This window comes from Balearica regulorum, chromosome 1 (assembly GCF_011004875.1).
Source record: "Balearica regulorum gibbericeps isolate bBalReg1 chromosome 1, bBalReg1.pri, whole genome shotgun sequence".
NCBI lineage: Eukaryota > Metazoa > Chordata > Aves > Gruiformes > Gruidae > Balearica > Balearica regulorum.
In genome coordinates, this window is record NC_046184.1 from 186947162 (window position 1) to 186974465 (window position 27304).

Genomic DNA, 27304 nt, shown 5'->3' on the forward strand with positions numbered 1-27304 from the left:
CATCCATACAGGCAGAATAATACAAATTTAAACTAACATCCACCAGATTGGATTAATATAAATTTTCACTGATCTGATCAGCGATACATTTCCATAGCATTCAGATTGTAAGGTTCTGTTCTACAGCAAAAAAAATTTATAGTGTATAAATGTGGACAAACGTACATAAAACATAATACTGCTGTAACCTATATTTTACACTTGACACTTTGATAATACCTGGTTTTTTTCCCTTATACATTGGTGAAACTCTGTCGAGTCCTATGGTTACTTCAGTGACAAGACCTCCTTAGAAGTCTGACGCTCGTGCACTTTCTACAAACAAAACTGTGCTGAAGCTCTGGCTAAGCACTTTAGCTCCTTTACAAACAACAGAAGAAAGCTAGCTTATGCTATGTACTTGAGAGATACAGCTCGGTTCTAGTGACTACTTCTCCAAACCTTTGATTATCAGAAGAATTTTATCTCACAAGTAAGGTTCAGGTAACCAAGATATTAACCAAGATGCTCAGAGAGGGTACAAGTTAACCATATGGTGTATACCAGACATTAAAAACAATGGTTAACATCAATTAGTGGAAGCAGACAGTGAAACAGTAGAATTTGCCAGTATAGGAAATTATTTGGGTTAGTAAAAACTGTGGAGAATAGGTATTTCCAGAGAGATCTAATTGAGTTAGAAACTTGAGTAATACAACAGCAGATGAAATGCAAATAAATATAATGTAATGCACACAAGGAGAAATGATTTTATCTAAATACTTGATGAGTTCAAATTAGTCCAGTCTTCTGAGAAAAATAATTAGGAGTCATTGTGGACAGCTCAATGTGCAGCAGTAGTTATAAAGTCTGACAGGATAAACCATTAAAGTTAGAAAGCAAAACAATACCACATCTCACCTAGCTGAGCACCCTTCCATTTCAGGATTGTTTGCCACCGTATTTCAGCAAAAACAACACTGATTTTGTAAGGTTTCATGCAGCTACACCCTTTAATAGAGGATACAAAAATCGACCAACATATGCAAAAGCATTTTTATTAAGATGATCATATACCAAATACTGAATTTGGTTTAAATATTTACAGTAAAAAGAACCACATCTGAAATAAAAATGGTTAGAAGAACGGCACTGGCAATGACATGGGGAGAGGGTTCAACACATGAAGGACAGATAAAATGAATGCATCTAATACATAAGTACAGTACAGACTGACATGATAGCAGTATACAAATATGAAAAATTTACATTTATTTTGCCTCCTAATTTGAATGTCCTCTTATTTTCAAAGAAACAGGGGCAAACCATCTTTTTTTAAATGTTACTTTTTACCCAGCAAATAGTACCTTCTTGGAATTAACTTTTATAGGAAGTTATGATGATGACTAGACTTAAAAGGATAGTTATAAACATGGAGAGGATGAAGGGGGTAACATCATCATAACCGAACAAATAATTTCATTCTAACTACCTACTTCCCTATATTTTGGCCAATAGTTTCCTATAAGGAAATTAAGGGAACATCATTCAACCCTGAATCTTCCAAGGTTTGTAAAACCTCCTATTTTAAATAAAACAAAAATTGAGAATTCAAAAAGAAAAAATGTACTATTTCAGGTAGCATTCTGTTAATTCTATCTTTACATTCCGGCCCATACCCGCTGGTTCGCAATTAAAAACAGATACTTTATTAACAGAAGAGATATTTCATGAGAAATTATTCTAAGCAAACAAAACCAGCATGCTGTGACTGCACAGCATACTACTTTCTGTATGCACATATTACCACATGAGGGTCGCACTCCTGCAACCAGAACTGCATGAGATTTCACTGTTAAGTGAATATAGCTGTTTATATAGGCTGCACAATTAGAGTCCAGACACATTATTCAGAGGCAAACTCAGGAATTTTCACTATGTCAAACATTACATTTGAGAGATTGTATCTGAAAATGCAGTCACTCCCATTTTCATTCTTCAGAGACCAAGGAAGTTGGAAAAATAGAGACTATTAAAACCATATTGCAGTTGAAATACCAGATGCATGATGGCAGTTTTATATTACTGACAAACTTCCTTTGCCTATAAACAAGTACTGTGAAGGGGGGAAAAAAAAAATAATCAAGTGGTTCATTTCCCAATTTTTCAGACTGCAAATTAATGGATAATGAAGAACAATTTAAATGAAACATCCCATAAAAATTCCCGTAACTTGCTCGATTCTCCCACATTTTCATTTTATGTTGCTTTACCCTGCACAGTCCTGTTACCAATCCCACACTGATGGCCAGTGCAATGATTTTCCTTTCCATCGAATTCCTGTGTCTCTGAACTACCACCTCCTTATCAAACACTCACATGGATTAGACAGCACTGAATATCAGTGTCAACTCAGCCTTAAGCATTCATATTTCAACACTTTCTTGAAGTGTTAGTACCACGATTAAAAAAAAAAAAAAAAGTTTAAGCAGAAAATTATGTATTTTCTATTTCAGGTACAGGGTGTTGCATTGCTAAATCTACTTAGGGGCACTGAAGTATCTGCAACTTCTAAAACAGCTTATTACAACTAAGTGAAATTATATTCCTAAAATAAATTCTATAGCTAAGGTTTTAACTGTAAAGTATCACTTTTTCCATACATTAATAAGATCCATGGAAATGTTTCCTAATAAATTAGAAATATTTTAACACTATGATAACTTACTCACAGACGCATCTATGTTATTCTTTAAATGGAATAACCTTTCCAGGGTGAGAGACAATCTGTTAATGACATTAATTATACTGCCATTTGAAGTAAAATATATCTCAGAGTGTTACTTCAGTAATGAATCTAAAACGTAGACAGATTTGAGAGAAGTGAGTATGGCTAGTGGGCACTAACCAAATAACTGAAATCAATGAAGCATAATATGATTCACACAATATTCGGTGAAATTCTCTATTTTTTATTATCAGTACTCCCACATTTTGGTGTCAAGCATGCTTAACTTTTTTCTTCAATAGAAGTATGATATTACATAAGCCACGATCAAGAGAAACACATCTGAAACATCTGCTATTCTGTTATAAAAACCTAATCCAACCCTCTGCAAAAATCAATCCTGCTTCTACAGGAAAACTAGAAACTGAGGTGTAACAGAAAAAAAAGCAAAATTCACAAAAAACCTGTAAGGAGATAAAAATCTCTTTAAGAAGTCCAAGACATCACTAGGGAGCACGTCAATGTCTGTGCATGCATATATGCACGCCACACACAAGCTAAGCATTATGTCAATTAAGAAAATCCTACCTGTGAAGTGATAAATAATATGCCTTTTAAAATAACAAGCAAAATTTTAATTTTAAAATCCTACAGAAGTTCAGATACAAACTGATTATAACACTCCAGGATAAACTAAATACCTGTTGACAACTAAATAACAGCTTAGAAAGAGGAAAGTGTCAGTGCTCCCCTTCACTTTTCCAAATGAGGAGCTTTTACCTGAAACAGTTCTGTTTCTGATTATAATGTTAACATTTCCATGTCACAATACTAATAAAACAGCCATATTTGAAGGAGGTCCACAGGTTTACTACCTAAAAATAATGCTAAAAATAGTAAAACTCATTGTTAACCAACTTTCAAAAAATTAGTCAAATACTGGTTGCACATTTACACAAGGTCTAGCACTCTGCAACTCGCACGAAGTCTGTCCAACAGAAAACTAGAAATTATTCCAAGTTCACTTTAACAACTCCATGCTGTTAACCCATCACCGTACTAACCTGAACCTATCCCTCTAATTTAACATATGGTATTTCTCCGTTAGTAGTGATAAGCAACTGTTAATTATGTTTTCACAAGTATAAAATCATGGTTGGCTTTCTACATGTAAATAAATAAATTAAAAAATCAGGCCCTAGTATCACAAAAGAAAGTATACAGTATTCTGTATCTTGTCTAACAAAGTCCTCGTACTCCAAGAAGATGTTTTACCAGACTAAGGGACAGTCTATGCAGGCTGGTGTGGACAGATCCAAGCTCACTCAGCCTTCAGATCAACTTTGTTGGATACACGTTATCTCCAATCCGTAAACTGGATCACCAGATTAGCACATTGCCACACTCGGGCAAACATGCTGAGAAGCGGGACAGAGCCACACGCAGCCACACTTTTATAGTTTTCCGATATCCTCAGTTCACGGGCTGAGTGTGTCCACTCCTGCCTGCATAGACATACCACCACGAGTGTTTCACCATCAGAGCAAGATCCCATAAGGTCCTGGTTGCTAACCCACTATCTGTCACAATCTGTTCTTCAAACAGTCCTGCAGAGGGTTGACAAGATATCAATGGTGGAGTGAGAATCCAGCAGAGAAGTCAAAGGTGAGGACCTAAGCAGACCATCCGTAACACTAACCCAACACGCCCAGTCTACAAGTTCTGGCAGGGATGGGAGTTAGCTGTAGCCACTATCTAAAGAAATGGTGATGAGTGAATTTATACGAGCGAAGTTAGTAACTCCTCTAAGCACATAAAGCAGAAACTATTTTACTGCCAGGAAGTGGGAGAAGAGCCCCACGGAAGTGGAAAAACCCCCGCGGATCAGGGAAGATCCAAGTGGGTGGGAGGCAGGCTCCAGCACGGCCACTGACTGATGGAACCGCGACCCGAGCAAACGGCTGGATGGCCGGCACCACCAGGCACTCACCCGCGGCCCCCCGGCGGACCGCCTCCGCCTCTCCCCCCGCCCCCGGGAGCCCCCAGGGCGCCCCGAGCCGGGCTGCCGGGGGCGGGCAGGAGCGCGGCCCTTCCGCGCAGCTCCGCTCCGAAGGCCGAGCGCCCCCGAGCCCCGCCACCGCCGGTTGCCCCGGGCCAGGCGGGGGGAAAGGGGCGGGGGCAAAAGGGCCAAGGGCCCGCCCCGCCCCCTCCCGCCTCTCCTTCCCTCACGGCCCTCCCCTCCCCCACCCTCCGCGCCCCCGGCCGCTCCGCCGCACTCACCTGCTCCTTCCGCTGCCGCGCCGCTCCCCGCCGCCTCCTCCGCCGCCGCCCGGGGCGGAGAGGGTGGGAGGGGGCGAGGGGGGAGTCCGTCCTCCCGGGCCTGAGCGCGGAGCGACACGGAGAGGAAGACGAGGAGCGCCACCCGCTCCCGCAGCCCAACGGCGCCCGCCGCTCCCGCCCTGCCCCCGCGCGCCAGGGCCGCTGGGTAACCGCCGCCGCCACGGCCGCGCGCACTCTTCCCGGCGGCCCTCGCGCCGCCCGCCGCGCCGCCGCCGGTGATGACGTTAGAGGGCGGGAGACAACGGCGGCGGCCCGGGCGGAAGCGGCAGCGCCGCCATGTTGAAGGAGGGCGGGGAAGGCGGGCCGCAGCCCTGCGCGGAGCCCGCCTGCGGGCGGAACCTGCTTGCGCCTTCCACCGCTCCGCGGCCCCGCCACCGCCCGCCCCGGGCCTCTTGGCGGGGTGCGGGCAGACCGGTTTGCCTGGGCGCCGTGGGTTTGCCAGTCCCGTTTCTCGGCCTGGGCCGACCAGGATAGTGGGGATGATGAACAGTGTGGCTGAGGTGCAAAAAAGAATGACAGAATGGTTTGGGTTGGAAGGGACTTCTAAGATCACCTAGTTCCAACCCCCCTGCCATGGGCAGGGACACCCTCCACCAGACCAGGTTGCCCAAAGCCCCATCCAACCTGGCCTTGAACACTTCCAGGGAGGGGGCAGCCACAGCTTCTCTGGGCAACCTGTGCCAGTGCCTCACCACCCTCACAGTGAAGAATTTCTTCCGAATATCTAATCTAAATCTACCCTCTTTCAGTTCAAAACCATCGCCCCTTGTCCTGCTACTACAGGCCTTGGTATAAAAGTCTTCAGGCCTATGTTGTGCTGCACAAGCCCTTGGCCGTGGGATAAATAAACAGCCAGCTAATTGCAGCAGAGGAGCCTGTGGGCAGCTCTGGTGTGGTATCAGAGATTTGGCCACCTGCGTGTCCCTGCCTTTATCAAACCATGCGGCAAGAAGTTCTCATGTGAATATCCTTTCTGTTTGACAGTGGAAACAATTAATAGGGTTGTTTACTTGTAAGGAAATCCTGTAATAGCTCAAATGACCAAAATGGGGGAATCTCTTCCACGAGTGGGGTCTGCCCACCATGCCGCTTGTCAGTCAGAGGCCCATTCAATGCTACATCACCTGGAGTTCCCACCATCTAGACGGACATAAGATTGTCTATGCTATTTTCCCTTTATAGGGTGCACTATATATATATATATATGCTGTGCACTGAACTGCCATTTTAGGTATGGGTATATAAGTGGTTGAAAAAAATTGATGTATTCTAAAATAAAGTATAGAGGTTGCAGTCACTTTTTTTGGCCTATATAAAAATAATTTTAATAAAGCAGCAAGCTTTTTTTATTCTTATTTGAGCTAACTAAGTACAGTCATGCTGGAATAAATTATATTCGACATCACAAATTTTGAAGAACGTGTTGAGCTATCTCTTTGACAGCAGAAAGTGCTTCTAAGCAAGTGGGTTTAATTTCTTGAGGAGGAAGCAAAAATCCGTAAGTTCCTGTGTCCCGAAGCTCAATGGTAAAAGAATATTTAATGCCAAGATCATAAGCCCAGTCATCTGAACCTCCAGGAGCTAAATCTGGATGAGGAAGGGAAAATAGGTAAGTTACTTGAAGCCAGAACTTCAGTTTCTGTTCAAAAGCTGTCTTCTGATGCTAGCTAGGATATGCTGTCATCCCTGTTGTTGTAGTAAAGTCATACTTACAAATGGTTTGTGCACCAGCACCAAGTCTATAAGTTTTCCTTGTTGTCCTCTTTATAGCTGTAGCTGCTTTCTTTGCCAGCCTTTCCTGAAATTAAACAAAACATTATTAGCTTTATAGCCTTGTGATAATCATTAATATGTATGCAGTTAGAATTTACTTACACCGTGCTCTGGATCTCGCAGTAGTTAAATACTCTTATAAAAGGCTCTGGGAAACCGACAGAATGTGGTTAAAACGTTCAGCATACGCCCATGCTACAGATTGCATTACCACCACTTCAGGCAGCAAACTGTTGTCGAATCATGTGTTCCCACTTGTCTCATATTTTTCCTTTTCCGCCACAGTATTAAAGTCACTGTTGATTTACGTAGTATTGACAAAAACAGCAGAAAAAGATTTGCATTGAGGGAATTCTACTCTTAAGCCATGAAGAAGACTTAAATGCCCTGAAGTAGTGCATCTCTTCCTGCTTTACAGGGAAGGAGTCAGAAATGGATTATTACTGTTCACTCACAACTGCAGGGTTTTTTTTATTGCAGTATGTAAAACAGTTTGTTTCAGGAAATTAAACAGTAACCAAGAATATATGTTGTTTGGAGTTAGTTTGTTCTGTATTTATATTACTGAATTTTTTCCATTTCTTCTGAACACACTGGCACTAGTTACCAATGGAAATGCTATATTGGACTGCCTCGGGTTTTGTCTTACGAAGTAGGATGCTTCTAATGCATTAATTTTGTACTTTTTATTCTCCTCTTATCTATACAACTCTTTATTTTTCAATTTTTTTTTTTAAATATGAGGCTTTTTCACTAAACTATGTTAAGTGACATGGGAGATGCATGAGGTTGAGAAGCAGTAAAAATGTCAGCAGTGTGTGCTAATGTTAATCCTGTATCTTTATAAACTCTCATTCTGTCTGTCCTTGTGTCGTATAGCATATGAAATGACCTCTGCACCTCAGACATGCGCTGTCTTCCCATATGGCAAATCCCAAAGCCTGCAAACCTGGTCACCTTTATGGGGTTTCTGCTCCTTTCTTAGGCAGGAGCCCTTACTGGAAGTAAAAGAATTCATTGCCTCAGCACCTGGAGCTTAGGAAACACCAAAAGTGGGCTAGGAAGTGTAGGAAAGGGAATTCCTTGCTCTGGGGAATTTGATGTCTTTACATAAGAAGAATATGATTAAGCTCTCCACCTACTCTTTAGGCTTGATTACTCTGATTACTCTGTTAGCAAATCCATTTTAGCCTGGATATCCTTTCCAGATCCAGACAAACCCAGAGTTTTATGGTCAGTGGGAAAAAGCAGCAGCTACTTTCTCTGTTTTGAAATCTGTCAGTCTTCTAGGAGAGTTTTTACTGTGTGATTTGGTGGCTCAAGAATGTAAAATACTACATAGGCAGGGTATGTTTTGTGTCCTACCATTAGGACCATTTTGAATAAGTATCTGTAGCAAAAACCTTTATAAAAGCAGCAAATGTGCACCACAATACCTCATTGCTTAGGTATGTGGAGGGTATTTTTCAGAGTTGCACATGCAAGTAATTTGAGAGTTTGTGTAAACCATACAATTTAATCAGGAATTTGCACAAATATCTTTTCAAGGTGTCCAAAACCCCAAGACTTTGCAGCTTCAACATACCAGGGGTTGTTGATGTGTTATCAATCTGGAAAAAAATATTTTCATTTTTCCATAGTCTTCAGAAGAAGCTTGCTGACTTACATGCTGCTAGACCAGCCCAGCCTTCTTTAAATTCTTAAGAACATCAAGAGAAATCTCATTTCCTAATTCCTGATCTTCAGAGCACTGTGCCTCCCTCATTACAAGCCTAACCAAACAGGGTAAGAAGTTCTGTAATAAATGTGAAACTTCAGGAGATGGGAAGACTTACCAGCTCATCATGGTCTTTGCTTTTGTCTGTAGTGTAAGAATAAGGAAACAATACCAGCTGGGAGTAAGAGTGCATGGTTATGTAGGCTTTAATGATGTCTTTGTGATCTCTGACAAAGCGAGCCACTGCTTTCACTTCAGGCTCAGACTCTGGGTAGGGTCCACAGTATATCTCCTGACATTCGTAGGGAGATGCTCCTTCCCCTGTAACGAAAGAGCGCACAGTGTTACTCCTAACTCCTTCCCTTCTGCGTTTCTGTTAGTCTAATGAAGGAGCAGAGTATGATGCTAATACACAGGAAATCATGGACTCTGCCATGCTATGGAAAGAACTGTCATGCTTGCAGAAATCTATGTGAGCCTACTAGGATTTCTCACCTAGTCTTTGAAAAAAAAAATGGAGAAGGTGAAGAAAAAAAATTATTCAAAGGCCAGATAAAAAGTCTTAGAGGAGAGGATGAATATGCTCCATTTAAATTCATCAAGAACAAGATTGTGAGATCCCTTCTTAAAATCTAGAAGTACTGCCAGAAAAAGACAGTTTTAAGTGATTATTTAATCTCAGGGAAAAGCAAACTGCCAATTGGAAGTTGAAGAAACACAAATCAAAATGAAGGTTTTTAAGAATGAGGAAAACTAGGCACTAGAACAAGTAGAAGACAACTAGGATTCACCATTTTTGCTGTCTTCAGAATAAGACCAAATAACTTTCTGGAAGCAGCCAGGATCATTAGTGTTAAATGTGAGCTCCTCATGTTTTAATAAATGTTGTAATTTTACCCCTTTACTACTATCTGTAGTTTTGATGGACATATTATGCTTAAATCTTATGCAGGAATAAAGCTCACTGAGCACTTTAACATCCCTGAGCACTGGGACACTTTAACAGATGTCCATCTTCCAAAAATCAGTAATGCCAGTTAGGTCTGCAGAGTAGCAGCCCTGTAGAAGCAACACAAGCTCTTATCATATGGTACAGGAGAGAAGGAAATGTCTTCTGGTGCCGGTGATAGCTAGGGAAGAACTATAGCATGCCACAAAGTAATGGGGAGCATATCTGGACCCCAAAAACACTTAACAATTTTTATATATACATATGTTTTAGTTAATTAAAAGTTGCAAGAACCTTTGGGTGAAATGTAGTTATGATAGACAGAAGGACTTGGTGATATGGTGGTACCTGGCTGTCCATGTTAAGAATAAACCAGTATTTTCACGCATGCAACTGTTCCACAGATACTGCAAGTCCCTTTATAATATCAATGGCTGAAAATAAATCTTCAAGTTACCTACACCCTTGCATGACACAGCAGAAAAAACGGAAGTAATAAAGTGAAGAGAGCAAGTTGGGGGAGAGAAGTGGTGACAGAGACACTGAGTCTGGGAGATGCAGGCTGGAGGTCAGAAACAAGGGTGCTGGGACAGAGAGGGCTGTGGTATGTTTTATGTTCTGGAATGTATAAGTCTTCATGTTACTGAATTAAGGGCGATTTCACAGACAGTCCATGAAAATTCATGTATATGAAAATGCAAACAATTCCTGGCATCTATGTAAAATCATGCAAAGGCAGTAAAATGAGAGTGTTAAGTTTTACACTGTACTGCTTTGCACAGAAGTGGTAGCTGTCTAAGGAAAAAGGCAATGAAGAATCTGTCTGCTGGCAGTCTTGGATTAATGTTCTGTCTACTTTCCTAAATCCTTGGTCATACTGAGAACAGCCAGCAAAGGAAACAATATGAAAAACATGGGTAAAACTGGATTCCAGTCAAATTTAGTTCCACAGAGCAAGTGCATTGGTTTTAGTGGAGTAAATTTGCCTTTTATTAGTATAAAAAGGTGTAATGTATCAGCGCATTTAGTATATTTTGCTCTTCATAAAAACTGTGAGGGCTTTGTACCTGTTCATAAAGTTTTTATCTGAGCAGCTGAAGAGGAAGGATAGATAAACACAGCAGTTCAGCTCTGACTGAATGCGTGCATATAAAGCCTGGAATTTTGTGGTGGCATAAAGTGTATTCGCAAGCAAACCTCAAGCCAATGGAAGTCTGAGCATTTGGGACCCCTGACAAGAACTTTTCTCTGCTTAAAAGTATGTAAGGGAAGAGTAAATTGCAGGTTCCCGTGAATTGGTGGTCATTTCCCATGAATACAGTTGTGTTATTGTATTCAATTGACACAGTTAATAATAATTACAACATTATTATAAAGTGGTGAAACTCCACCTTGGTTCTTCTGAGCATCCTGTTGAACTGCAGGTGTTTCGCAGAGCTACAACAATAATGGAGATTCTACAGTTAATATGTTCTGGATCCAATCTGTTCAACCATTGCTATCAGTTAGTAAGCAAAGATGTATCTGATTCTGTAGAAGCAGTATTTTTATGTTAATTAAGAAAAGGGGGATTTTGTTTTTCAGCATTTTACTGATTGTATAACTAAAAGGAGTAGAAACCTAGGGAGTTCCTTGCAGTCATCTGCTTAGTTTATTGTAAGCACCTGACTTCAGTGCTTAGATTTATCTGTACAAACAGGTTTTTATCTCCAATGACCCTGCAAGGTGCTGAAGCTTCTCTCTTCTATGTTTTCAACCATGTCTAAGAGAGGAGCATAGCGTGGCTGAAAACAGCATGAATATTTCCCAAGTTACTAAAGTAAGATGTTCTGCTTTTGCTCTCTAAGAAAAGTGTACATATTGTCCAAAGACTTGTTTAGAGAAGAAGCATTTTCTAATCTACCTGTGTTCTTCTGCTTTTTGTAAAGTAGAATCACTTCTCCGCTTCAGAAGTTGTTCACCACCAAAAGCACTTCACAAGTTAAATGCAGTACATTACATAATCTTTCACCAGAACTAGCATTTGTATCACATAGCTTTTTGCTTCTTATAACTTAGACTTCTTTAAGTTCTATTTTCATAACATATTTATTCTGAATATCACTTTTAAATGTATGTATTTGGTCCCCATTTCATATGTATGTTTTTCTCCATATAATTGCCGTGGTTGGTAAATAAACATCTTCCCAGTTTAGCAATGGACTAAAATGACTGAAAGTCATACCAGACATTAGTGTCAGTACTGAGTGAAGCCAGATCTGATCTATAGGGTAAATTTTAAGACTGCTATTCTGCAGACTATTAAAAAACCTGTCATGTACTAAAGTGCCTGCGGGTAAGTAAACATGATACAGCCTTGCCAGCAAACACTGAGAGCCAAGAAATCTTGGTCAGCCAAGCATTGCTGAAGGATGACTGAGGTGATCAGCTCGTACAACACAATGGAGCATCTACTCAACTGTGTGGTGCAACAGGCATTGAGTGACGTGGCAAGGGTCACCTTTTCCCTCTTTCCTCCTTTCCCCCCACAGCCTGTGCCCAGTGTGTCATGGTGTGATGCAAGAGACAGGATCCAGGGTCCTGGTACCCCTCTCTCTTTTCATCATACTGGGAAGAGGTTAGTCCATGGTGTGGCATCTGAGGAGGAAAAATCCTGGGGCGCAACAAAAAGCATCTCAAGTTGGGGAACTGTTCACCAGTTCATTATTCAGCTGCATTTGTCATTATATCAACTTTATGAAATGGTAAATAGAAATGTTTTCAAAATTAAGAATTTTAAAGGCTAAAATTGAGGCAGGAGTACAATGGGAAGGAAATTATGTCATACCACACCAGTGAGCATCAAAATTCCTGTTCATGTCAGTACCGATGCACTTGCTGTTACCGTGGGATGAGCGGCTCTTTCTCCACAGCCGATTCTATGGAAAGAGACATACGAGCCATGTTCAGGGAGAAAGCTGAGAAAAACAATGGCACCATTTCACTTGTTAGTAAAATGTGACTTCCAACTTTTGCCTCTACAGGTCAAGTGCCAATGAAGAGGCAAAAGACCAAGAAAGATTATAAACCCCCAATCTGATTGCCAGGAAGGCCGGATGATAAAAGGAAATGTAGGGTAGGATATGAGGGAGTCATGTCTGATTTGATTTCAGTATGGAAGGAGAGGAGAAGACATACTGTTTGGCCAGGTAGGGGAGTTTTAAGAATTTAAGTCCAACCTTTCTGTAGGCATTGCAGACAGCATGTGAAAAGCTGAAAATTTGGTGTGTAGCTGCTGAAATGTATATGCATAACAATCCCAATGTGAGCCAAGCTGGGTTAAAGATCAAATGAATAAAAGAGTGGATAAGATTTTTTTTTTTTTAACTGGAGTGAAGGATCTAAAAATCAAAGAACCATATCAGTGGCTCAGAATTTCCAACCAATAAATAAAACCCTGGACAAAAGATACCTGTTGCTTCTTCATTTATCTGAAACAGAAAGTACTCAGAGAACGGGACTACCTTGCAGGAGGAAGAAGTGAATTATTGACTGTGCTCTGTCTGATGCAGCACACTATTCACCTTGTGCTGGATTGTGCCAGTATTTGTAACCTTGCTGCTGAAACCTGACACAAGCGTTCCCTGACATCTGGAAGTATTAATATCCCAGAATGAGATTCTGTCATTTCCAATTGCATTTCCAGCAGCTCGGAAGACACAAAGGTACTGTGGGTCAAATGCCAATTAGTTGCAGTATTTGCTGTGGTTTAAATAGGGCAGAGAGGTAGAAATTCCAAGCAGAGATCCAGAGTTTGGGATGTGCAGTTCCAGGATGGAAATTACACCCTAAGCATGCACGCTGCTAGTTCCCACGTATAGCACATCAGTACATTACACAGCCTGTCAGAAAATCTCTACGCACAGAGGGGTGGCTCCACGTGTACTCATAGCCATCCACATTGATCACAGGCATGACGTAGAAGTCAAAGTGCTCCAGAAGTGTTGTCATGGTCTGATCTCTCTCACGCACATGGATTGCCTATAAAGCACAGGGGAAACTTATTAAAAGCATCCCTAATAGTGGTTTCTTACCTTCCTAGAAAGGCACCTGATGGCGTATGTAAAATAATTGTGCAATTGTCAGACCAGTCTACCTCCGGATAGACGTGCATCACATCACAGAAATTGCTAAATAGCGAAGTAGCTCCTTGGGTAGAAGTGCAGGGTCTCTCAAACTGATAGAGTCAATCAGACACGCTGCAGTCCTTTAACGTTAACGGGAGGTCGTGAGAGAAAGTTGAAGCCTATTAATAGGAAGGTTTGAGCTTTTGCTGCTTGTACAAATTATAGGAACTCTCCCTTCCACCCAAAATACACAAAAGCAGTGCAAAATGAAGCAAACACAGAAATAACATGAAACATTTCAAATGGTTGCTGTACATAGCAGTATTTCTCCCTGTTGCATTAATAGTTCAATGCATTTGTATGCAAAGAGCCAGTGAGACCTACATTGCTAATGGTGCCTCAAAGTCTATTTTGAAGGCTTTAGTGATACCTAACCTGGTTGTTGGTCCACCACACAGGGATAAATTTTAACCTAGATAAGTGGTTTTGTTACTATTAGAATAGACTAAGTCCTTAATCATAGCTTTTTTTTTTCTTTATACCTTACTTAAAGCACCTTCATTCATTTTAAATCCTTCCTAGTTTTCCTCAGGCAATGGACTTTCTCTAACTTAAATGAGAAATGTCAATCTTTTTACAATCCAACAACAAAATTAAAGGATAAAGAGTGGAAACATTATAAAGAATGCCTAGGATTTGCAAGAGAGAACAACTGATTTTGATGTGTGTGTGCAGATGTGTATTAATGTCAAATTTTAAAATGTTACTTCATGAAGTGATAAGAGAAATAAAATTTGAATTTAAAGCACATAAATTAGATCAAGAGGATGGAGAACCTTAATGTTCAGCTTGTTAGTTCTGAAAAATGCTGCAGGGACATGTCACTGGCAAAGTGACAGCACAGCTGGTAATTATTTGGAGCAGCGTGAAAAGGGCAAATGCATTTCTCTCCAAGGGAACCTTCAAGGCCTGGATTATCAGTGGGTCACAAGGTACATTCATCTGTATCTGTCCCTAACTCCTGCAATCTCCTTTCAAATGTTATAGTCATTGAGGTTTTATGGTTGTGACTGAGGACAGAAAGAAATACATTATTATTATTATTATTATTATTATTATTATTATTTTATTACTACCATCATTATTTAGTTCCATCACAGCCAAACCATAATTCATGTTTCAAGGACACATCTATGTTGTTTCTCTGGCTACAGTACTGGTGATTGTGAAGTGTCAATCTCATCTAGCTTATTTTTACTGTGAACTTTGCTTTTGTGAAAAAGTAAGAATAAATAATATCTCAGGACATTAACGGAGTAAGCTGGGCAACCTTGTCTGGGCCAGAAGGGCCTTAGGAGCCTTTTCCTGGTCCATACTAAGAACTGGGCCAGCACCTCAGCGTGATGAGTTGAGCAGAGATGCCTTAAATTTAAAAAGACCAAGGCAACATATGCTGAGATATGGGTGCAAACCATGGATGAGGTATCTTTTGGTGTACCTTTGTTCACTGTCCTGAGCAGTGTAGATATTAAAGATATTAAAGATTAGATGTCACTGTCAGTCTGTGGTTGCACATCAAGGCTGGTCAGGCTAAGTCCATCATACAGTGATTTACTAGTTCCCATGAACTGGTACTATGCGTGTAGCTGGCACTTGTTGGTCATGTTCTGGAGGTCTGAAATGACGGTGTCTCTAGCAGGGATAGTACTTTCAGAAGAAGGCGGCTTGTGTGGCCTCATTCTCTGAACAAGGCAGAACCAGAAAAAAGCATGAGTACAAATGGAAAATGTGGAGGCAGGAGGCAGAGGAGCAGTAGCAGCAAGCAGAGCAGGAGGTGACGCAACGCAACAAGTGCTGAGTAAAGATTGCTGGTCTGCATACTGGTGTGGAGCTATGCCATGGCTGGCGCAGACAAGTGTGGGGTAACTGTAGCTCTAGGAAGGCACATAGGGAAGAACCAAGGGTTGCGGGACAGCTTGAGCTCACTCTGGGTGCCCTCTCATCTACTGTAGGCAGTGCCAGCTGGAGTAATATGGGTGTGAGCCACCATGCACTAAGTGATCAAGAGCCAGGATTGTTCCTTGGATCCATGTGGTGGTATAGACATAGCCCTAGTAGATTACCAAATACTTGCTTTTCCTGGCATGCCCTCTGCATCCCTGACCATTCATAATTGTAAACATCACTGCTGAATTTGCTGCACATACTTTGAAAAGTTTCTTTCATACTTTAAGGACAAGAGGAAATGGTCTCAAGTTGCTTCAGGGGAGGTTTAGATTAGATATTAGGAAAAGATTCTTTGCCAAAAGAGTGGTCAGGCATTGGAACAGGCTGCCCAGAGAGGTGGTGGAGTCACCATCCCTGGAGGTGTTCAAAAAATGTGTCGACATGGCACTTCGGGACATGGTTTAGTAGACATGGTGGTGTTGTGTCAACGGTTGGACTTGATGATCTTAGAGGTCTTTTCCAACCTTAAAGATTCTATGATTCTATACTTGAGAATACATCTGAGTTCTTTGGCATTTGATCCACATGACTTTCTCTCACTCTCACACATGCATACCTCCATCTACTGACACACACTGCTATGTATAAATCTCAGACACAAATCTCCTGTCTTGGTGTTCTGAAAGTAAATAAGTTAAGACTTTATGGACCTTGGAGCACAATTGGAAAGAGAAAGTAAATGATGTCAAGATTTTTTGCTTTGTTTTGAAAACGGTAATCAGATGTGATTATCTACTCACGTGGCCTATGAACCACAGGCAAAAAGCAGGAGAAATCCATTCTCTAGCGTGGATACCACAGTCAATCCATATGGCACTTTTGGATCTTTCCTGGCTTTTAGAAAGCTGACAAAAGAGAAATTATATTAAAATGTCACCATTGTAAAGTGTAGTACTGGAAAGTGGAATTGAAAAGGGTAACGAAGATGGAGGAAGAAGCATCTGTCTTGTAGATCCTGGGCCAGGACACTGCTCTCAGTTATGTTCACATACAGTCAGAGAGCCATATTCAGACTGCTTGCAGCAAGCTCCTACCATTGGCACCAACACTGCGTGCAGGAAGACCTGAGATCAAGAGGATACATCACCAACTATGCAGGGCAACAAACTAGATTGGCTTCATAGTCAACGGAGGAGGGTTCAACAAGGGCAAGTGTAGGGTCCTGCACCTAGGGAAGACCAACCCCAGACACCAGTACAGGTTAGGGCTTGACCTGCTGGGAAGCAGCACTGCAGAGAAGGACCTGGGAGTCCTGGTGGACAACAAGCTCTCCATGAGCCAGTAGTGTGCCCTCGTGGCCAAGAAAGCCAAAGGTATCCTGGGGTGCATTAAGAAGAGCGTGGCCAGCAGGTCGAGGGAGGTTATCCTCCCCCTCTGCTCTGGTGGGGCCACATCTGGAATATTGTGTCCAGTTCTGGGCTCCCCAGTTCAAGAAAGACAAGGAACTACTGGAGAGAGTCCAGCGGAGGGCTACAAAGACGATGAGGGGACTGGAGCATCTCTTGTATGAGGAAAGGCTGAGGGAGCTGGTTCTGTTTAGTCTGGAGAAGAGAAGACTGAGAGGGGATCTTATTAATGCTTATAAATTTCTAAAGGGTGGATGTCTAGAGGAAGGGGCCAGTGACAGGACAAGGGGCAACTGGCACAAACTGGAACACAGGAAGTTCCATCTCAACATGAGAAAACAATTCTTTACTCTGGGGGTGACCGAGCACTGGAGCAGGCTGCCCAGAGAGGTTGTGGAGTCTCCTTCTCTGGAGATATTCAAAACCTGCCTGGACATGATCCTGTGCAACCTGCTCTAGGTGATCCTGCTTTAGTAGGGGGTTGGAGTAGATGATCTCCAGAGGTCCCTTCCAACCCCTACCAATCTCTGAATATGTGAATCCACCATGCCAGTATTTCATGCCTTTGGATGATGGCGAGATGTGATAACTTCTTTGTGACGCAACAAGGAACTTAATGTGGTTAAATACCTTTGTCAAGGGTAATGAAACTTAGAAGAATTTAGGAAACTTTTAAAAAAGACAAAAATTTACACATTATTAAAATATGCATAGAAGTATAGATTTAAGAAAGTGTTCTGACCAAACCTCATCACTTGTTTACATTAGTACTTGGAAAGATTTTGCAGTATGTCACAGCTTTACCTTCAGAACATAAAGTGGTCGTTTTTCATATGATGATCCAATATATATTTTCTGAAGGAGGTCAGAATGGACTTTCACTACTTCTTCCATCCAATGATATATCTGCAAGGATGAAGTTAGTAAATAGATCTTCTCCCTATTGTTTTCCTTCATTCCCGAAAATGGTCTAGACTTAAATTCATTGTTCCTCCCAAAATCCTGCCTCTTTAGCTGATGAGAAGGAAAACTAGCAATTGAGAACACTTATCACTTGCCTGACTCTAATTTCTCTTAAACATTAAGATACAATCACAGCCCAGTCCAAGTATAGCCCTGAAATTCCTCTTTAGTTCTATTTTGTTAAATTATTATCCATTTCATTTTTTAAATATTTATGTGGTGTTTTGTGACTTCATTTCACTTCTGTGTTGGCTGCATTTGAATGGCAGTTTGAGGCAACAGATGTATGAGAGATTTTGTCTGATGCTTCATTCCTTCTCTATGAAGGCCTTACAGTAATTACAAGTCTCAATGGTTGAGCAATGCAATGGTAATTATTTACCTGTTGATTTCTTTCCCTAGCTCCATTCTCAACCATGAGACACATTTCACCCCTTGAATCTACAGAGGATTATGACAAAAATATCTTACTTCTTTCATTGAATGGTAGTTTTCATAGTATGATGAAGATCTGCGTGGGTTGACTGTGTCATTGATAGTCTGTTTTTCAATAAGTCCTTGAACATCTCCCATCGAGACTCTGAATAACAAAGAAAGAGCACAACCTCCTCTTAAATAAATGACAAACACTTTTACAGAAACATTCATGACAACAAATAAAAAATACATACTTATATTGGATGGTCAGTTGCCTTAACTGAGCTTTTATGCTATTTATGCTGGATGCCCTGACATAGAAATGAACTTCTCTGTCCTTCTTGATGTTTTCAACCACAACAGGTTGCCAGAGAATGACCTGCAAAGTTTCCAAAAACATTTTTTTTTACTGAGGGAAGAAAAAATATTCGTACTAACATATAACAAATATTTTTAAAATAATTGAAGCATATGTTTTCGATTTAAGAGACCACTTGTAACAAGCAGTTTAATATTCCCTGTGTCATGTTATAGCATTCTGCTACTGCTGGAAATGAAATGTGTGTATTTAAGAAATGTTTATAATGACTTCTGCACATAAATTCATAAATCAAGAACAAAGACAGGAACATAGCCTTTTCTGAGACAGTATTTCTAGTATAATAGATATGTTTAGCCGGTTATTATGTTACATGTTTTCAAGTCTTCTGAGAGTTATTTTCCCTGAGGGTATTTGGAGAATTAATGAAGATCAGACCAGTCTTTGTAGTTATTGTATTCGCTGATGACTTTGATCAGGGAGGAAATAAATGCCAGAAGGGGTTCGAATATAAGTCAAGTTGAAGCAGCAATACAGAGATTAGAGAAGGGAGGAAAACAGGAAAATGAGATTCTTCTTGGTAAAATTAAATCTTTAGCAATAATAAAATCAGAATCCAACATATTCAGTAAAAGATTGAAGCTTTAGAACCAATAATACCACAAGATCTAGGGGTGACAGCAAGTGGAAAATTAGGCGTGAATTTACAATGTGAAAAAGGTCAACATAATTCTTGGATGCATTTTTGAAGACATACAGCATGGGGTCACCAGACAGCATAGTTTATTTTTTTTCCTTTCTGGTGCAGTTGTACCAGGAATATTATATTCAACTTAGGGCACCATGTTTCCAGGCATGTATCATCTGTCAACTGTTTACCTCACTTCTTCCTCAGACAGAATGTGTCTGCAAAATCATACAGTAGACTCATCCATGCTTTTAATCAAGGCTTTGGAACAATAAATGGTGAAACATTTGGGCCCTGGATATATTACTGCAATGGGCTATACAAATGGCTGAGCTAGTCTGAGAGTAGCCATCTCAGACGTTATTGGCAGGGTACCGACAGCATCGCATGGCTCAGCATCGTTTGGAAAACCCATCCAAGAAGCAAGCTGGATGCTTAGCTCCCCAGCACAGATTTCCCTGTTGCCCTGGCTAGGCTGCTCTCTGCACTGATGTGCACCAGTTCAGATTTAGTTTCTCTTTAGTGTAGGCGTTCTTTGAATGGAGAGTAAGGAAAGCTAAGGAACTCCAGATTGACACAGCTGAGGTGGCAGAGGAGCAATGAGTGGGGGTAAATGGGAAACTTTGATTTGTATATGATTATTGGTCTCTTTACCCATCATCAGCAATGGTCAATACTGCCCCAGGGGCAGCTACAAAGCCTCTGCTGTAGGTGTTCCTGCATCTGGGTCTTCTGATGGATGCTATGTGCAATGTGTGTGCTATAAGAACAAAGCATATCCTTTGTTTTAGGTTTTTGCTTTCCAACTTTTGCAGGAGTAACACTTATAATTAGCCTGATAATTCTTCTTGTAAGATGCTGATTTTCAATTGCTTCTTTTTTGCTAGATTGTAAACATTAAAATTTGTTGGGAGGTACTGTTTATGTCTTCCCTTTCTTTTTCCCTTTTCTTTTATTTTTCACTTTCCATTTCCTTTTCCTATTGCCTTTCCTTCTCCCATTCCCTTCTTCTTACAACTTGCCGCAACTTATAGCCATGGAAAAAAAATATGGCCAGTTTATAACCTTTGAAAAATATTCAGTTTGCACGGTCACATAAGTGACTTGGTAGAAAGCACCTCATGCTCTCTCTGCACTGAATGTGCTGCAGTTGGTCTTCGTGGCTTCTTGGGAATCCTGTGCACAAGAAAGTGAAGAATGACAGTGGTGAGGAAAAGATGGAGGGGGGAAGATTAATTTTGGTACAGCAAGTGGAGGTGGAAAAGAGCAAGGAAGGTTATCAAGGTTTGTGTGAACTGAAGGGAAGGATCAGAAGATGCTAGGAGGGAGAGCAGAAGACTAGTAGGATTTTGGGGTGGACATGAAATGAATAGGAGCTAAGACAGACAGAGGAAGACTGAGCATAGGCACTGTTAAAAGCTCTCAGTCATCTGAGACACATCTTCAGTCATCCTGTAAATTATGTTGGTTGAGGGAATGGTTACGCCTTTATTGCCAAGTGTTGGCTTCAAACTGTGAGGATGTGATTGGGCAAACGCTTTTGAAAAGGAAGAGATGCCTCATTTTAATTAAATACTCTCTTCTTTAATGACAGATAAAAGTAATAAAAAAGGTATTGCTTTAAGAGATTTTTGTCTTCTAAATGCTGCTTTAAGAAAAATACCACAAAAATCCAGTCCTGATCTTCAAAGCTGTGCGAGTCAGATAGGTCAAGGTTGCATTGGTCTGAAGTGCTGAGGCTCCCTACCAAAAGTGTTTCTACTTACTGTGTGTTGGTGCTTTGCCAATTTTGCAGTGCCTTAGTACACAAAATCGATTGCATAAATCTGAGCTCCGGTGTAATGCACTACTGTAACATTATGAAGTGGAAGTCTCCTCATGTAAATCAGAAGGTAGCAGAGCAATGAAAACCAAACATTTGCTGAGTTGCTGTATTAGGACAAATGAACGAAAGTGGGCTAAATCTTTCTCCAGGGGGAGAAGCAGTTAGTGCACTTGGGGGAAGAATTTGGCCTAGAGGCCAGAGAGAGAGGGATCTGTTTACCTCGGTGGTGTTCAGTAAATCCTGAAGGGCTTCGACCTGTTTGTCTGTTTGTGGGAGAGCCCACAAAACTTCGTCCCTGAAAAACAAGGGTATTTAGGTAAAGCACAGGTACTTGGAACTACTCTAGGTCACAAAAAAGTAGAGAAGCAGGCTTGGCCTTTCTCATCTTCCCTGGCTTGGCTGCCGTGAACTCAAAGAAGATTCAGTAGTGAAGATGCTGAGCCCCGTTCCAGCCTCTGCTTGTGCCAAAGAGGTTTGTGAAAGAGGTGCTGCAGGACTTTGGTAGCCAATACCTACTGCTGGACTCTGAGATAACTCCTGGGAGCTGGCACCAGCACAACAGCCACCAGCCCCAGCTAATCCAGCGTACTGCAGCACCGGTGGAAAACTAGTCTGGACCAGGAAGACAGCTCCCCTGTTCTCCCCTGAGTTTCTCAGTCTCAGTCACTGTTCAGCAGAAACATAAGCCCTCCCAGTCTCCTGCAAAAGCCAAACATGATGTTTGTGTAGATGTGCAGAGGCTACTACCATCATCATTCCTACTCCAGTCCAGTTTTTCTGGTCTCATTTCTGTCCCTCTACTAGGTCTGGTTTCAGTCGGTCTATACCACTGTCCTTGCCCTCTTTGCCCAGTAACATATTCCACTTCTACTTGAAACCCATGGTCTGGACATGCTGTAGATGAGATGGTGCTTCACATGCCTGAACCCACCGTTGGTAACAGAAGTGAAATTCACTTTCTGGAACAAAAAAAAATATCACTTTGCATTGTAAAGCCAGCCCTGATCTTCAGTGGCCTGCAAAGCACATAGTTCAAGATTATGTTGGGTAGATAATAAAAATAATTTGAGTGTAGAAGGTGGAGAGTCAGAGGAATGTCAGCCCCCCATTTCCATTTTCTGGACTGGGGTGGCTCTCAGCCATCAAATCATGTGCGCTTGGTGGCAGTGCATAAACCAGGCACTGTGGAAGTCCCTGCCAGCCCTGTCTGCAAAGACTGTTCTAAAAGAAAATAGGCAGGACTCTCAAAAATAGTGTTTTCAAACTGCATAACATGATTGTCACAACTCGTTGTGACTGATTTCAAGCAGAGACCCGATGGCGTCTGGCAACCAGGTGATTGATCTTTTCTACTTTTAGCCAGGCTCCAAGCAATCACTGTTGTTTCTCATGCAGAACCAACAATATGCCAGCCCTACTTTTGCCTCCACCATCGTTTGACAGAGCATCAAAAAGCAATCAGGGATAGGCAGGGTTGGCAGTTTGCCTATTTCTCTAGGCAAGTGCACTCCAAAGCTTGCTTTTGAGGCTACTTTAGAAGTAAATTTTTCTTCTTATATCTGGGGGAGTCTTTTCACAGGGGAGACCAGAAAAGGGCAGCTGCATCTGGTTTCATCCTATGATTCTCACAGTCTGGGAGTACCGTAACAAGGAAGCTGGTATGTACTTGTACCCCACCATTTGTTGCACAAATATTTCAGCTGAGTGTGGTAAGTACTGGACAGGTGGTAGCTAACAGCAATTCCTCTATAGCTCTTGTTGGTAGGACCTGAGTACATTGAACAAGCTGATCCGAGTTCTGCCCTTGCTCTTGTAGTCATGTTTAACATGGGAAGTATTAACAGATGAAATTGTAGTCATTGGGCTTCTCAGTTCCTCTGCTTCGATTTGTCCCTCTTTCCTCTGTCTTCTGCCCCACTCCTGTTAGAAACACCCAGACAAAAGCTCTAATTACTGCCTTTATACCAATCTCAGAAACAACCCTCTACCCCCAGCTTCCTTGCCCTGCCTGCTGCCCTGGTATGGCTGGACGTGTTCATCTTGAACACATCTCTTTTCTTTCCCTTTCTGTCCTCATGCCCTGCTTCCCTGGTTGCTCTTTGAGTTTGTCCTTAAGTGGATCCCTCTTAAGGGATCCTGTCATTCCTCTCCTCCAACTTTCTGCCAGGGTCCCACTGGACTCTATCACTGTTCCCCACCTGTTTTTCCTCTCTCTATTATTTCTGGATAAATAGCAGTCCAGCACTACAATGCTCAGGTCTTATCCTGCAGCTATGACAGAGGGAGTGGGATGCATTACAGTTCATTTTAGATGGTTTTGATATCTTCACCTGAGCTAGTCACTCTCTTAATAAAGAAACAGGCATTTTCAGGTCTGGTTAACCTGAACTGATTTAGATGTGTGTGCTAAACTGGAATGAATTATAACCTAAATGCACATATTTTTCTCCACTAGCTGTACAGGAAGGTGAAGGGGACTTGTTTCCACGCAGAACTGTGTAGAAATCCTATACAGTCAGATGAATCCCATCCAGAAACCCTGGCCACCATCTCACAGGTAGACATAAATCAGTGCCGGCTCTCTGCAGGCATCTCAGTCTCTTCATCCCTCCTCTCCATTGCATTTCTCAGTCACTAGGAAGGCCACCAACATTACATACCACACAGGCACACAAAAACGAGGCATCAGCATGGATGTGTCTCTCTGTCCTCATAGCCTGACTTCATTTAAACCTGGCATGTTCTTTCTGACTTATCCCCAGAAGAGAGGCCTCCCTACTTGTCTCCAGCTGAATGTCTTACCCTGGCTCTAGCAGGTGGTGTCACTAGAGGAGTGCTGCCAGCATCTTCTCCTGTTCTCCTGGACCATGTAAGCTGTTCGTCTGCCTGGAGCATAGATGCCTACCTGTGGGCTTTCTTTTCTCCCACCTTGTTGGCTCTCGATCAGCCTCCAGCCTTGCCCTTTCCCTACCAGTGAGCCAGGAGTCTTTCCAGTGTTACCAGCTCTTTCACAAGTCTCACAATATTTGGTATTTTTCTTAGAAGTCCAGATGCAGTAATCACACTATAACCTTGCAAAGGGAAGCTTTAATACATGACCGTTAAATCCTCCAACACTAGCACTCAAATAAAAGTAAAAAGTCAGATATAATATATCACCTTTAAAATCTCATTATTTTAGCCATTTTCATAACCAGGGCTGGGAGGGTTAGACTCATGCTTTCCAGTAGGAAATGCCATATTCTTCTGTAAGGGTCAGATATTCAGTGTTTAACTTAAACATGAAATAAATGAACCTTCGAATAGCACAGAGCAATATTGTTCCGCAAAATTCACCTAAAAACATGTTTAACTGTCCCCCTACTTTAACCCTCACACCTCCGTAGTAGCAATCCACAATAAAATATGATTGCATCACAAAAGGAGATGAAAGATCCACTTTTAAGGCATGAACTCGAGAGCTGTTCACCTGTCACTGGCCTGCCCACTGGCTTGTGGTGCGAAGTCGCAGAAGGGCTGTGAGATATAATTCACTATTATTTGTGTAGGTATTTCAGTCCTGGGAGCAGGCTGTGTTTAATCATGATTCCTATAGATTGTTCATCTTGCTTGATATCACCACATGAGGGGCTTATCCTTTTAGTTCTACCTATTAAAGCATTTCAGGTTTTTAAACCAGCTGTACATGTAGAAAATAAAAGCACTTTGGCTGTCTTCATCTCTGACATATGTTCTCATGTTTTAGCAAAGCATTTGGTTTCAGGGCATTTCTGAAGTCTTATCAATAGGTAACAATAAAGCTGCTTCAGAAACATAGTACAAATACGAAATGGTTATTCAAAAATGATTTATGACTGGAAAAACAATCATAAAAGCTGCTTTAGAAAGAAAACAGATTGTTAGCACTTTCTGAAATGGTTTCCCTCTCTACCTCAAGAAGTAATTCATTTAAGGTCTTGTTTTAAGGCAAATGAAGCAAATTATTTTTTCCCATTAAGTTTCAGAATGGCCTTTATTGGGATTCAAAAGCACTGAATGAACAGAATTGATTTGCACTTAGACCGAAAAGAATAGTTTTAATATGATTAAAAACATAGGATTTATGGATGCAAAGAAGGCTTAGAATAATTTCATTTCCTCCACCATCTATATGTTAAATTGAACCACATATCCAATTACAAGAGCAATAAATAAATGTCAGCCTTTGCCAAACGTTTTCGAATGCGACTTGGAGTTATTTTGCTTCAATACTTTCCCTGTCCCACTCACCACACACTAAAAGCCCAGTAGCACTATCAGATATTTACCTTGGAAGACTGAAGACATGCTTTTCTTGAATCCAGATAAATAGGGTAAAAAATAGCAGGTAAAACTTCATCTTCATGGCATCCACAATGAAACCAAATGCAATTGGAAAGCCAAGGGTTCAGGACCCACATTATTGATTTAAAAAAAAGTTATTTAAAGAGTGGTTAAAATTTAATACTCTCTCTAACCTGAACCCCAAGCTCCTGGTGGCTAGGTCAATATGACAGAGCTCCCTGGGGAGGTCCTGCTCATATTGATGTTGCCTATCCATGAGAGGATAAGGTACGTTTTGGACATTTTCATACTGACAAGTCGCTTTAGCATCTCAGCCTTTGTGTCATTTCATTGTGGATGTGAACCGTAGACATAAGAAAGAACACTGAGCGCAAAGGAGTTGTGAGCCTCTAATATTTATGGAGGTCCAGCAGCGTGCTCTTCATTCAGCACTCCTATAGCACATCCCAGCCAAGCGTGAAGCTGAGTGAGAGGAGTGGGAGTGAGGTTAGTAAGTCCAAATGGAGAAATCCTGAGCAGGAAAGCTTCTTTCACTGGCAGAGAAAACAAGAAGCAAGAGGGATGTGATACTCTTGCTATTGAGGGCTGTTCCTCTAGTTCAGAATGGAGCACATCTACGGGGTCTTCATCTTCTGCAGCTGACCTCTACCTCTTTGGTTAACACCTGACTCATCCAAGGATTTCACATTGCTTGTGTTGCTCCATGCCCTCCTTTCTGTGATGTTCTGACAGCCATGTATTTTCCACATGTCACACTGGGTTAGCTTTTCAAGAGAAAGTACCAGTGACTCTTCATCTCATTACTATCATTTTTGCATGCCCCAAGATTTGCCTCCCATATTTCTATCTGTGGTTGTCCAGACAGGACATGCTGAAAAGCTGAATGAATTTGACATGTTCAGAGTAGATGATCTCCATATATATTCTGTGCTTGAACAGTAAATGCAACTTGGCTAGGACATGGCCATGTGCAATGATCCGAGTCCTCCTCTTCCACACACTGACACAGCAGTCCAAGGCATGGCAGTGGTTAGAGAACACCCCAATGGCAGCCTTATGTGGAGGAGAACAGCTCATTTACATCTCCAGCATCAGACCCACCCTAATGTTAGCCCTTGGGTGAGCATGTCGTATAGGTGTGGAATGAGGGAACCATACCTAGGGCAGTTTCATCCATGCTGTCTGATATAAAAGGTTTTTCAGGTGAATGGTCCCCAGAAACACAATGTGGTCTTGTTCCAGGGGGATTTCATTCCGGTGGAGGACAGAGGAGTGAATCAACATATGTGTAATGGGGACATCAGGGACCCGGGACCTGGGAGTGAATGGGGAAACTAAAGTATTTGATGCTGTGTGTGTAGCTTAGGGTTATAGTTATACAACTGAGTGAAAAATGCCTGGGAGCAAGCCCTGGGCCGTTAGGTAACGTGGACTCAGTTGCATCCACCAACCTCCTCTAAAGCAGCTCTGGAGTGGTCTGGATCAGAGCCAGTGCTCCAGTTAGCCAGGCAGTGGGGACTTCAGAGCTCAAATTCAACCCTGGCTGCTTTTTATTTAGGAGGGCAGACCTAAGAAGCCAGACAGCCATGTGTTAGATGGTTGGAGTCGGCAGAGGTGAATCCTACTCCCCAGGGAGTACCCTGCTGTTAATGTCTCTATGAAAATACACCAAAAATCCCCAAACTGGAGTTGAACACAAACTGGACACCAAAGAGAAAAAGAAAAAAAAAAAAAAGGGTCATGGGAAGTTAAACTACTGACACCTTACCTAGATTTTGTAGTTCCTATTTTATCTTTTCTAGATGTTGTTCAAACAAATAGGAA

General features: G+C 41.6%; 2 protein-coding genes across 9 annotated transcripts in view; both read right to left on the minus strand.

Annotated features, from left to right (window-relative positions):
* The window catches only part of ZC3H13 (zinc finger CCCH-type containing 13), a 48890-nt gene extending 43595 nt beyond the window's left edge, over nt 1–5295 (minus strand). The window contains exon 1 of one of the 6 annotated variants that reach the window (XM_075741820.1): nt 4988–5295. The gene's annotated coding sequence lies outside the window, so the exon portion shown is untranslated. The remainder of the gene's footprint in view (nt 1–4987) is intronic. The other 5 variants (XM_075741818.1, XM_075741823.1, XM_075741819.1 and 2 more) reach the window with 5 other exon arrangements.
* Nucleotides 5296–6449: 1154 nt separating this feature from the next.
* On the minus strand, nt 6450–25599 carry CPB2 (carboxypeptidase B2). 3 transcript variants are annotated; one of them, XM_010305922.2, is made up of 11 exons: nt 25465–25599; nt 21377–21452; nt 18580–18704; nt 18380–18488; nt 17750–17851; nt 16340–16444; nt 13390–13506; nt 12314–12404; nt 8656–8858; nt 6761–6845; nt 6450–6634 (listed from the first exon to the last, which is right to left on the minus strand). In XM_010305922.2, the coding sequence occupies exons 1-11, from the start codon at nt 25539–25541 to the stop codon at nt 6450–6452; spliced, it is 1275 nt and encodes a 424-aa protein (XP_010304224.1). In that variant the 5' UTR covers nt 25542–25599. The 3 variants fall into 3 exon arrangements, with proteins under 3 accessions (XP_010304224.1, XP_075597939.1, XP_075597941.1); XM_075741824.1 differs by lacking the exon at nt 25465–25599 and adding an exon at nt 22824–22921; XM_075741826.1 differs by lacking the exon at nt 13390–13506 and having other exon boundaries at nt 25465–25577.
* Between the last annotated feature and the right edge of the window lie 1705 nt (nt 25600–27304).

Coding starts and splice junctions, on each gene's coding strand:
- CPB2 (XM_010305922.2), bottom strand. CDS start 25,541: ATGAAGATGAAGTTTTACCTGCTATTTTTTACCCTATTTATCTGGATT. Junction 17,852..18,379: donor ACTACCATTCAATGAAAGAA/GTAAGATATTTT, acceptor TCATCCTTGCAG/ATATATCATTGGATGGAAGA. Junction 6,635..6,760: donor TGCTGGTGCACAAACCATTT/GTAAGTATGACT, acceptor TTCCTCATCCAG/ATTTAGCTCCTGGAGGTTCA.